Source organism: Macaca thibetana, chromosome 14, assembly GCF_024542745.1.
Source record: "Macaca thibetana thibetana isolate TM-01 chromosome 14, ASM2454274v1, whole genome shotgun sequence".
Classification (NCBI taxonomy): domain Eukaryota; kingdom Metazoa; phylum Chordata; class Mammalia; order Primates; family Cercopithecidae; genus Macaca; species Macaca thibetana.
This window is the reverse complement of record NC_065591.1, coordinates 69,899,165-69,911,287: the sequence shown is the minus strand read 5'-3', so window position 1 is coordinate 69,911,287 and position 12,123 is coordinate 69,899,165. Positions and strand designations below refer to the sequence as shown.

The 12,123-nt window shown below is 46.5% G+C and overlaps 3 protein-coding genes across 3 annotated transcripts in view; all 3 read left to right on the top strand.

The window, feature by feature from the left end:
- Positions 1–12,123, top strand: part of CLNS1A (chloride nucleotide-sensitive channel 1A) — an 820,929-nt gene that overhangs the window by 193,533 nt on the left and 615,273 nt on the right. The window lies entirely within an intron of this gene.
- KCTD21 (potassium channel tetramerization domain containing 21) overlaps positions 1–12,123 on the top strand; it is a 540,409-nt gene that overhangs the window by 481,319 nt on the left and 46,967 nt on the right. The gene's annotated exons all lie outside the window — the stretch shown is intronic.
- The window catches only part of GAB2 (GRB2 associated binding protein 2), a 210,826-nt gene that overhangs the window by 193,834 nt on the left and 4,869 nt on the right, over positions 1–12,123 (top strand). Inside the window, exons 4-9 of the mRNA XM_050757470.1 lie at positions 5,287–5,873; positions 7,129–7,223; positions 8,655–8,919; positions 10,115–10,205; positions 10,533–10,635; positions 11,845–11,970. Of these exons, the coding sequence (XP_050613427.1) occupies positions 5,287–5,873; positions 7,129–7,223; positions 8,655–8,919; positions 10,115–10,205; positions 10,533–10,635; positions 11,845–11,970 (1,267 nt within the window). The remainder of the gene's footprint in view (positions 1–5,286; positions 5,874–7,128; positions 7,224–8,654; positions 8,920–10,114; positions 10,206–10,532; positions 10,636–11,844; positions 11,971–12,123) is intronic.

Here is a 12,123-nt window from a genome sequence, read left to right as displayed (position 1 = left end):
ATGGTAAAATTAGAAATGTCAATCGAGAGCTTACCCATCATTAATCTTTTCCAAGTCTTCCCTAACTCATCCACCAGAGGCTTTGATTGACCAAAGGCAAAATATACAACTTTTCGTTCACATACACAGCTTTACTCTGTAACCAGAGAGCCCTGTCAAAATTGGCTCAGAACTGCAGCCAGAAGGGTTTGAGATACAAAGATCACCTCATCACAAAGATATGTGACACAGAGTTTTCTGAGTTTTCTTCTTTCACAGGAAGAATCCATTTGGAATGGGTCAAATGCAAGAGGATAGTTCAAATGACCTCTTAAACAATGGCCAGTGACAGTTACAGAACTCTAAATGGTGGTTAATCTACTTACAAGCATTTTATATTAAGTTACCCTTAAATGGGAACATACTCATTGAAAATCAAAAGTCCTTCATCATTAGGGCTATTGAAATCCAGTGGGATAGAAAAAAGCAAAATCATCATATAGTTTGGTATATAAAATTATATGAAAATGTGTGGAAAAACAAGTACAAAATGAAGTGGCTAGAAAAACTAGAAAACCATTTTTAAAAGCCAAGGGAAGGCCAGGCGCAGTGGCTCATGTCTGTAATCCCAGCACTTTGGGAGGCCGAGGCGGGCGCACCACGAAGTCAGGAGTTCGAGACCAGCCTGGCCGATATGGTGAAACCCCGTCTCTACTAAAAATACAAACATTAGCCAGGTGCAGTGGCATGCTTTTGTAATCACAGCTACTCGGGAGGCTGAGGCAGGAGAATTGCTTGAACCCGGGAGGCAGAGGTGGCAGTGAGCCAAGATTGCACCACTGCACTCCAGCCTGGGAGACAGAGTGAGACTCCATCACCAAAAAGAAAAAAAAAAAAAAAAAAGCCAAGGGAGAGACTGTGTGATTCAGTGTGATGACAGTAGCCTCTCTAGCCTCCGGAGGAGCCATTGGCCAGGAATGGAAAGGAAAGGCACTTGGCACAGCTGACTCGAGGGAATATCTTCTCTCAAACTTCTTCTTGCCTCCGGGGAGCTCCCCTACATACTTGTGTTTGAGTATCTTCCTGCACCAACTCTGCCATTTACTGTTTTCCTCATCTGATAATGTGAAAAGAAAGAGGTGTGTCTCAGAACTGTTAGGATGATTTAAAATGAGATCACATGCGATATGTATGGCATAGGATCTTGCCTATTTTATAAGGCTCCTGTAAGCCCAGCCCTGGAAGGGAAGCCTCTCTCCAAATCCACCACGTCCGGGTGGATTATCCATCCCACAAAAGCAACTCAGGTCATCACAGTGACATAGGCCTCAGTTAAGGTTTACAGGAAAATACTAAAGGCCACAGGACTGCTGAGTATTTGGAATTCCCCATCTGGATTATTGCCCAAAGGGAGCACACTGTAGCATGGTTTGCGCAGCGGGGGCGCCCAGAGACCTGGGTGCTGGAACAAATTCCCTACCCTCTGAGTATGTAACTTTGGGCAAGAGTCCCTTGTTCAACTCCTCTTACTTGGTTACTGAGGTAATAATCAGTCTCCCTCAACATGTGTCACTATTATCTATCATATGCCTGGCACTATGCCAGGGTACAGGATATGGCCCTCTGCCTTCTAGGAGCATATGGTCTGGTAGAAGTGGAAAGACACAGACCTGAATAACTGACATAAGGCAGAATAAGGTGAGTGTTGTGATGGAAGCACAGAGTGCTGTGGGTAGCACAGAGGAAGGAATGATTACCGTAAAAAGGAGAATTAGGGACCCCGTAATACCTTTGTAGAGTGAAAAGGCTTCTTGTGGACTTTGTGTAAAATGTTGATGTATCAAGGAAGCATTCCACAGGGAGGTGAGTAATGCGAGAACAGGACTGAAGTTTAGACTACACAGGACATGTTTAGGGATGAGTGAGTAGTTCTGTGAGTGAGACGGGACGATGCTGGGGTAGAAGGAAGTTGGAACATAAGCTAGTGGGTTCTACAGAGGAAGGGTTTTGATCTGCTGATCAGAAGGTTTGGGCCAAGCCCAGGAAAAGGGGTGGCAGCCCCATACTTTTGTTTATTCATTTGCTTACTTACAACAGACATTTATTCATTATTTATATTGCAACAAGCATTAAGCTGGGTGCTAAGGAGAGAAAAAAGAGTAAGACACAGTTTCTTTCTTCAAGGAAATCACAGTCTGTTGGCAGAGATAAGTAGTAATGGTGCCTAATATAGGCAACACTTGCTCCCTGCTCCAAGAACAAAGTTAAGCAAGTGATTAAGTTAAGCAATGCTTAGAGGTAGAGGATGTAAGAATGGCCTTGAAAGATGTGTCCTCTGAGATGATTTTGAAGGATAAATGGAATAGGAGCTTGCCAGATTGAGGTAAGAAGTCTTCCAGACACAGCCCAACAACACAACAAAGCCCAATGCTTGACTGACTGGGGCACACAGGGGACACTGCAAAGTTAGGTTTGGATTCTAGAGTGGAAAAGGGAACTAAAGAGAAAAGATTGGTGAGATGAGTTGGGATAAACCTTGGAGTTTGGGCTTAATCCTGAAGCACTGAGGCAGTATTGAAAATGTTTACACTGGGAAGTTAGGAAAGTAAATAGTAGTAGGATGGAAGGATCAGAGAGGCCCTGGGCAGAAATCATAATGTGGGTGACTCCCAGGTTTCTGGCTTAAGTAGCTGGTGCCATTCCCAAAATAAGAGAGTCAGGAGGAGAAGTAAGAGTTCCAGAGGAAGATGATGAGTTTGTTCTTGACTATGTTGAAGGTTATTGCAGGGTACCTGTGATGCTCTTGCAACCCCATTGCCACCTTGAAATCCTTCAGAGGCTCCCTATTCCCTTCAGTCCTGGCCTGCATTGTCTTCTTTCAGCCCTGCCTTCTAATGTGCTTGCTGCAGCCTGAATAGCTTCAAGTTCCTAGAACTTGCCAGGTTGTGTTCTACATCTTTGAGCTTTCAACTAGAACACCATTTCCCTTCTCCTGCCTTCTGCCTGGCCAGTTGTGGCTTATCCTTCCAGACTCACTCAAGATAATAACATCTCTGAAGGAGGCTTCCCTGACGTTGTCTACCACCACCCCACCAAGGGCTGATACCAACTGTCAACAGCTACATACTCACCCCTACTTGACTAATGATTTGCATCCATGTCACCTCCTCCACTACTGTGACATTCCCTGACCACCCCTCACTGGGCAGGTGGCATCTCTGTATCCCTCTTGCCTGGCCCAGATGGAACTTAGGACATCAGTAAATGTAAAATGAACAAATCCAGATGGGCGCATCCAACAGAGAGTTGGAAATTCCAAAAAAAAAAAAAAAAAGCAAAATGAAAGGCACCAAAAAAATGCATACAACATTAACACCTTATGTCTACCATTAGCTCCCCCCGCCACCCCGTCCTCTCCTCCGAACACTACGTTATCTGAAGGCTAGATGTTCAATCATCCGAGCCCCTGGCTGTGGGCCTGGTTATGTGTGTGGAATGGAACAGAAAGGGAGGAGGAGTGCAGAGGCCCAGGGAGGAGCATCAGTGAAGGTTTGGAGACTGACCTGGAACTCCTAGCCATCATGGGTACAGTTTACATGAGAGGAAGCTTGGCTTACACACCTGTTTCCTCTTTCTGAGCTCTGGCCTGTATTTTCTAACACCATCTGGTGGCCACATCTGTAAATAACAAACTCCTCAGGAGCTGAGAGAGCTTCTGTAAGGCGAAAGGTCCAGGGATTGGCCTCAGAGGGCTATGTATGACAGCCCCCACAAGCTTATATGCATTTGAGATTTGCCTTTTCTGATGAGACACTTCAAGAGCTTTTGACCAGAATCTTAAAAACTCTTACAGCCTCCAAAAGGCTGAGAATCACTGCTACAAAGGATTGATTCTTTTTTTCCCCAAGTGAAATCCTATGAAGAATCATCATATAAAAGCTAAAGAAGCAGACCTAAATCCCTGCTTGCTCAGAACCTCACCCTCCAATTTCCCAAAGCACCTACAGAGAACATAGAATCTAGTTTGAAAACCACTCTTGTGAAGCAAAGGGCTTTTGCAGCGCATCAGGGCCAGATGGGCCCTTAGAAATCATTGTGACGAACTAGGTCACACCTGAGAGAGGAGGCACAGCGCATATCGGTAGCAGTACTGGAACCTAACACAAGTCTCCCCTCTTGTTTCTCATCTCTTTTTACTGCTTGCCTTATTGCCCAAAACCTAAATTTAAAAATGTACTAATCAAAACTTTTTCTATCCTGAATATGGTTCCCAAACAGGAAACCATTCTTCCTATAGATTTCTAGATCTCTGGAAAGAGATCTTTCCCCTCAAAATGCCTCTCAACCAACCATAAATAATTGTAGAAAATAAATCTATAGCTTACGTTTGAATAGTTTGTTGTTTGTGTTGGGGGGTGTGTTTTTTTGAGACAGGGTCTCACTCTGTTTACTAGACTGGAATGCAGTGGTGTGATCATAGCTCACTCTAACTTCGAACTGCTGGGTTCAAGCAATCCTCCTGCCTTAGCCCCCTCAGGAGCTAGGACGACAGGTGTGCAGCACCCTGCCCAGCTAGTTTGTTTTTTTGTTTGTTTGTTCGTTTGGTACCAATGGAGTCTTATTATGTTCCCATGCTGGTCTTGAACTCCTGGCCTCAAGTGAACCTCCCACCTCAGCCTCCCAAAGTGCAGGGATTACAGGCATGAGCCACTGCACCTGACCCAAATAATTCTTTGTAACTTACAACATCAATACCCATGGGCTAGTTTCACAGTGGCAGAATAGACTCGGAGAGATGAAATGACTTGTTTGCTGTTTCCTGTCATCAACTTAAAGGTTCTTTCCACTGTCTCACAACATTTGTATTTGAATGTGCATATTCTGTGGTACTTAAAACAATGAACAGATAGGCAGTCCAACTGGCTTATTGATACCTGGTCAGGGAGTGGGGGTTATAACCCCCGCTAATAACTGCCATTTGGAGATGGGGGACAGATGAAGTCTAACATTGTTTAAACATTCATGTACTAGAGTCTAATATCTAAACAACCTTCAAAATATGCTTTTAGTCACTGTTTTACAGATGCCTAAACCTATAGTCCTAGCTCCTGAGAAAGTGCTTTGCTTCAAGGTCACACAGCTAGTAATTGGCAAATTGTAGGTAAACCTCAGGTTAGCCTGACTCCTCATCCTGTGTTTTGCCCACATCAATTAACTTCATGGGGCTTTGAACATCCCAGCCTGTCTCCTTGGGGGCAGTCCTTGGCTTGTCTCACCCTCCTGCCCCTTCCCTTCTTTCTCTTTTAGGAGTGCCAGCTTTTCTCAGGGCACCAGAGCCTCTTTTCTCATGAGAAGTGACACGGCTGTACAAAAACTTGCCCAGGGCAATGGACACTGTGTCAACGGGGTCAGTGGTCAAGTCCATGGCTTCTATAGCCTTCCCAAGCCGAGCCGGCACAATACAGAATTCAGAGACAGTACCTACGACCTCCCCCGCAGCCTGGCCTCCCATGGCCACACCAAGGGCAGCCTCACAGGCTCCGAGACAGATAATGAGGATGTGTACACCTTTAAGACACCCAGCAACACCCTGTGCCGGGAGTTTGGGGACCTCCTGGTAGACAATATGGATGTTCCGGCCACCCCACTCTCAGCCTACCAGATCCCTAGGACATTCACTCTGGACAAAAACCATAATGCCATGACAGTGGCCACTCCTGGAGACTCAGCCATAGCTCCCCCACCCCGCCCCCCCAAGCCAAGTCAGGCAGAAACACCTCGATGGGGTAGTCCTCAGCAGAGACCTCCAATCAGTGAAAATAGCAGATCTGTCGCTGCCACCATTCCCAGACGCAACACCCTCCCTGCAATGGACAACAGCCGACTTCACCGAGGTCAGTATAAGCCCTAGCTGAGACTCAGAGGGAGGAGGAGGTAACACAGGGGTTCTCAATAGTTTGGTAGTCCTTGGTCATCTGTGGCCGAGGGGAACTTATGAACCACCTAGGTCACTGATACTCACAAATGTAGGTGTCTTCTACCCAGATCACTTACCAGTTGGGTCATCCAGCACAGGAGGCTGTTAGCAGTTGTATAACAGAGCTAGTCCCGGAGAAGTTAATATTCTAATGGAGAATAGGACATTCTTGACTAACCACAGTATAACATTATGGGTTTAGAAGTCCAAATCATTATATTTTTTCATTTATAAATCAAACCAAAGATCTAAAAAATAAATTTAGAAGATCAGTCCAAACTAGAGTGAAACCTGTGTGGACTAACAGACTGTTAAAGCAAAATGAGATCTTAAGAATATTTTCTGAATCATACTTGAATCTCTTTGGTTGAAGTCAAAATTTTTTTTGAAGTACCTAAATTCTATTGTTACTTGTTTTCCACTGAGAGTATTCCAACTCTGCATATAACCTCCTCTGTATGATGAAAAAATAGAACAATATTAATTCCTTTCATTTTGCATCTTGCTTTATAGCTCGCAAAGCCTTTTCTTGTCCATCCTGTTGTTTAAGCCAGGCAGAGAGGTTGGTGGGACAAAACCTCCTTGTCTCCATCTCACATGAGGCCAATGACAGTTAAGAGACTTAAACAGAGTTGCAGAGTCATTGTGCCAGAGATGAGACTCAGACCCTAGAGTCCCAGCTCCTGGTTTAGACTTCTTTGCCGCCTTTCAATCCATCAACAACTTGAGCAGTCGTACTGTGCTTTGGAACTGAGATGATAAAGACATACATAAAACATGTTCCTGCCCTTCAGAGCTTACATCTCATTGGGAAAATAAAACCAACACATATAAATCAGGACAAGTATTGTTACTGTGGTATTCAGAGAAGTGATGGCTGGGGTGAGTGGGACAGGTGAGTGCTATAGGAGTCAAAGGAGAGGTGCATAGATGAGGGTAGAGTAGTCAAGGATGGCTTCTCTGCAGATGCTAACATTGGAGCTACATCTAGAAGCCCAGGAGGATTTTTGAACTGAGGAGTGATGTGTTCGAAGAAATTCCTTATCATTTGGGGTTGAGAGTGGTATCTTCTGGAGTATCAGTAAGACCTTGAACCACAGTGGTGAGGGTATGGGGAAGTGTCAACACATGAATCAACCATGAGTACATACGGATCCTCCTTCCTCTGTCAGCTTCTTCCTGTGAGACCTACGAGTACCCACAGCGTGGTGGAGAGAGTGCAGGCCGGTCTGCTGAATCCATGAGTGATGGAGTCGGCTCTTTACTGGTGAGTGTGGGTTAACCAGGGGTCCTCAGGCAGGCCTGGTTAGGTAAAAGGCCACACCTTATGGAACTAAAAGCACAACCCCAAAAAAGTGATGGCATCTCCATCTTAAGACCCTGCCCAAGTTCTTGTCTCAGTTCAGAACCCTGCGTTGAGTCTTTGGACAAGTAAGATACAAGTATTCTAGTCCGGAAGAAATGTATGTGCTAAGGTAGACTGGATTACAAGGTTCACCAACCTTATAGGTAAGCAGAGGGTCTAGAATGCAATAGACCCAGGCTGCACGGTGGGGGATCTTCTAAGGCAACAACCTTACCCACATGGCCTCACATGTAGGAGGGAGGCTGCAGTGTGAGACTCCAGGCAAGGGTAGTACTCACAGTCATGCTAAGTGGCAGAATTATGGCTTGAGAGCAGGATCCCAGGCTGCCCTCTGGAAGATGCTAACACAGTTCTCCAACGTGTCAGGCAAGAAAACCAAGGCTTGGCTTCAGGCCCACTGGAAAGACAGTGAAATCAGGTAACCAAGGCAGAAGCAGCTTAGTTGTATGTCAGGGCACGTAGAACAAGAGTTAGAGGAAGGCTATAGCTAAGGGTGCTGTATTGCACAACTCTGTAGAAGCTCCAACTGCAGCTTGGTGGTCCCCTAGGTGCCTGGAGTGAGCCCCAGGTACTTAGGAACCTGGACTGGGGAAACACAACTGGCCCCAGACCTCACCTTTCAGAGCCAGGACTCCTAATATGCTCCTTGTTCTGATCCAGGGCCCGAGATGCTGACCTGCCAATGGTGAGTCTGGACTTGAGGTGGAGGGCAGGTCCTGAACCAAACCTACAGTCTATGGACTATGCTACCCACGGTGTTGGTCAGGCATCCAGAAAGCCAAGTGGACCCAGTCACCAAGAATATTTTATACTCTAGATTTATCAAAAATTATTGGTGGATGCCAAAGGATCATGAAGGCTTGAAGGGGCCCACAGACCTCATATATTCTTGTCTCCTACTCTGCTTCCTTTTATTTTTTATTTTTTGAAACAGAATCTCGCTCTGTCACCCAGGCTGGAGTGCAGTGGTGTGATCTTGGCTCACTACAACCTCAGCCTCCCAGCTTCAAGCGATTCTCGTGTCTCAGCCTCCTGAGTGGCTGGGATTACAAGCATATGTCACCACGCCCAGCTAATGCTTTGTATTTTTAGTAGAGAGGAAGTTTCGCCTTGTTGGCCAAGCTGGTTTCGAACTCCTCACCTCAAGTGATCCAACTGCCTTAACCTCCCACTACTCTGCTTTCTTATTTGGTCTCCCCAGGGTCTCCCTTACAGCTTCAAAGTGTAGCTAACCCAGTCATGACTTGTCTTGCCTAGTTTACAAAGTCTTACCTACTTCCTGTTTCTTCTTGCTAGTAACAGCTGTATTTCTTTCACTGTTCCTCTCCCTAGCCAGGGAAAATGATTGTGGGCCGATCAGACAGCACCAATTCTGAAGACAACTATGTGCCCATGAACCCAGGTTCTTCCACCCTGTTGGCCATGGAACGAGCAGGTGATAATTCCCAGAGCGTCTACATCCCAATGAGCCCAGGGGCCCATCACTTTGACTCACTTGGCTACCCATCAACAACCCTTCCTATGCACCGAGGCCCCAGCAGAGGAAGTGAGATCCAGCCACCCCCTGTCAACCGCAACCTCAAACCTGATCGGAAAGGTAAGTCCATTCTTTCCCCTGTCCCATCTCTGGACAATAGCTAGGGACTCTTTCCATTTGCTTAGGGGTCATGTGGATCCTTGGGATGTGTGACTTTGGGCAAATCATGTAAATTCTGAGTCTCAGTTTTCTTATCTGTGAAATGAAGATGGTAATTCCTACCTTCCAGGTTTGCTGTGAAGGAGAGCATCTAGGATAGTACTTTGGTACACAGCAGGCATTCAGTAAAGTCAGGTTTGTGCTCCCTGCATGTAGACCAGGCAAGTTACCAGTCTGCTGTGATCTCAAACTCTCCTGGTCTTGGATTAGTGGCAAGGATTCAAAGGGAGGAGTAGGATAGCTGGGCAGAGATAGCCCCCTGTGGGTCTGACCAATAGGGAATTCAAATCTTAGCATGTGAAACTGAAGCCCTCAGGCCCTTGTGGCATCTACCTTCCTCCACTGTGGCTTGCACAGACCTGGCCAGGAGCAGCAGAGAGTAGTCACAGTGACCATCTCCACTTCAAATATGGTCTCTTGGCTGGGTGCCATGGCTCATGCCTGTAACCCCAACACTTTGGGAGGCTGAGGCGAGTGGATCACCTGAGGTCAGGAGTTTGAGACCAGCCTGGCCAAAACAGTGAAACTACGTCTCTACTAAAAATGCAAAAATTAGCCAAGCGTGGTGGCAGGCTCCTGTAGTCCCAGCTACTAGGGAGGCTGAGGCAGGAGGATCAGTTGAACCCAGGAGGCAGAGGTTGCAGTGAGCTGAGATTGCACCACTGCACTGCAGCCTGAGCAACACAGCGAGACCCTGTCTCAAAGAAAATGTATGTAAATATATATGTATATATAAATATATGTTAATATCTGTATTATATATAAATATATCTTTATATATAGTCTCTTATTTTTAAATGAAGTCATAAATCGAGGGAGAAGAATCTGTTGTCAAACCCTGTGTCCTCATTTTTGATTCTGAAAATATAATTACCGTAGATACAGCAGAAAGAATATTTAATTTGGAGCGTGAAGACATGACTTCAAGGCCCATCAATATGGGCAAAGATTATATAACCTCGCTGAGCATCAGTTTCCCTGTGTGAAACTGGAATGACTTTGCAGGCCTTTATAAACATGCTCATGTGTTATATATAAGTTGTGTATGTGTAGCATTATTACTGGCTGATTACCAGACTTTCTTTTCCTGCTCCAGCAAAGCCAACACCACTTGACCTGAGAAACAACACTGTCATCGATGAACTCCCCTTCAAGTCACCTATCACCAAGTCTTGGTCTAGGGCCAGGTGAGTGCCTATGTGTGGGGGTGGGAGCTTGGAGTCAGCCCATTAGAGAAGATGAGTGAAATGGTAGCTGGCCTGTGGGCCAGGACAGCTGGATTCTGATGCTAACGCTATCATTAGCTGATCATGTCTCTTGATCTCTTGTGGCTTGGTTTCCTCAGCTATATAAGAGAATAATTATACTTGCCCTATATCAGATCTTAATCTGATGGAGTGTGCAGCTCTAATGGCTGAGGTCTGGGTGTGTGAGGGTCAGGGCTCAGCTGTAGGCTAGAAACAGGGCAGCAGCCATGCTGCTTCCCCAGTGTTGATTCTTCCTTCCCACAACAGCCACACCTTCAACTCCAGCTCCTCCCAGTACTGCCGCCCCATCTCCACCCAGAGCATCACCAGCACAGACTCAGGAGACAGCGAAGAGAACTACGTCCCTATGGTGAGTCCTTCGGGCTTCGCTGGAATGACTCCTATCAAAGTCCCCTGGGACCCACCGCTCAGTTCCCCACTTCCCAGCTTAGCTAATTCACCTCTGCCCAGGGACTCCTTGTATTATTCATGATTTCGTCTCCTGCTACAAACCCTTCTTGAGCACCTATTTATCAAGCAGTAGGAGTTGTCATCAGATGTAAGGAAGACATGAGACCTGTCCCAACGAAGTCATGGTCTTCAAGGGCAGGGGCCTGCCTCTCTCATGACAGTGACACAGGTGGCAGGATCTGTGTGCCCTTGGATAGTCAGTGCTGGAGGTACCTCCTCGGCGGTGAGAGGCATACATGCACATAACTCACTTTGGTGAGGCCGTAATAGAGCTATCAGCACCGGCAGAGGAGGATATTTCTTCCCTGAGATTTCCATTAAGGGCATAACTGCCCAGCACCTGGTAGTCACTGCATAGACAGTGAAAGAATGAATTACCAACCAATAAAGCAGCCAACAAACAGAACACAGGACTATCACCTTCTCATTAGAATAAGACTTCAGGAAAGTCCTAGAGGAGGTGGTGCTTTGCTACAGCAGGAGTCTGGATGGACAGGATCCCAGAGTGTGTCATCTGAAGAAATGCGGGCTTTGTGCAGCCTGGAGATAAAGCCTGTTCAGATCTTGGAGGAGCGAGGTGGGGGAGCAAGCTGCTTTGGGGTGACTACCCCACTCCAGGCCACAGGTGGGAGTTTCAGAGGGGCTGATTTGGTGCAACAGAAGAAAACTTTCCAGTGCATAAAGGAAATGTGCTCCCTTCTTAAGCGCCAGCAAGCAAAGGCTGGGTGTCTCAGGAGAGCCCCTGTTGATGAGACTTGGCCTGATGTGCTATAAAGGAGACAGTGTGGCACAGGGGTTAGCACAGGTTTGGAAGTCAGAAAATAGACCTGATTCCCATCACTCAGCAGCTGTGCAACTACAGGCAAAGTCACTTCTCTGAAAGTAAAGTGAACCACAGTTTCATATTTGTTTTAAACAATATCAACAGTAATCATACTTACATTACAGGATTGTCATGAGGACTAAAATGAGAACATGAAAAGTCCTTAGCATGATGCATGAGTCAGAGTAGGGCTCAGGGAACCAGTGTTCCTACTCCCAGAGGTATTTTTCTGGGTAGTGGGTTAGTCTGTTCTCTACACTCACGGATTTTTCCTCCTTGTGACAGCAAAACCCAGTGTCTGCATCTCCCGTTCCCAGTGGCACCAACAGTCCTGCCCCTAAGAAGAGCACCGGCAGCGTCGATTATCTGGCCCTGGACTTCCAGCCGAGCTCCCCAAGCCCCCACCGCAAGGTGCCTGGAGTAGAGGTTGGGGGGACAGTAAGAGCTCTCAGGGCCCCGGAGGCAGAGATCATGGAGGTCAGGGTGCCTTCAACACTGAACAGCAGCACTCAGCCTCCCTCCTGCTCCAGTACCTAGCTTTTATGATGCATCTTTAGTCAGAGC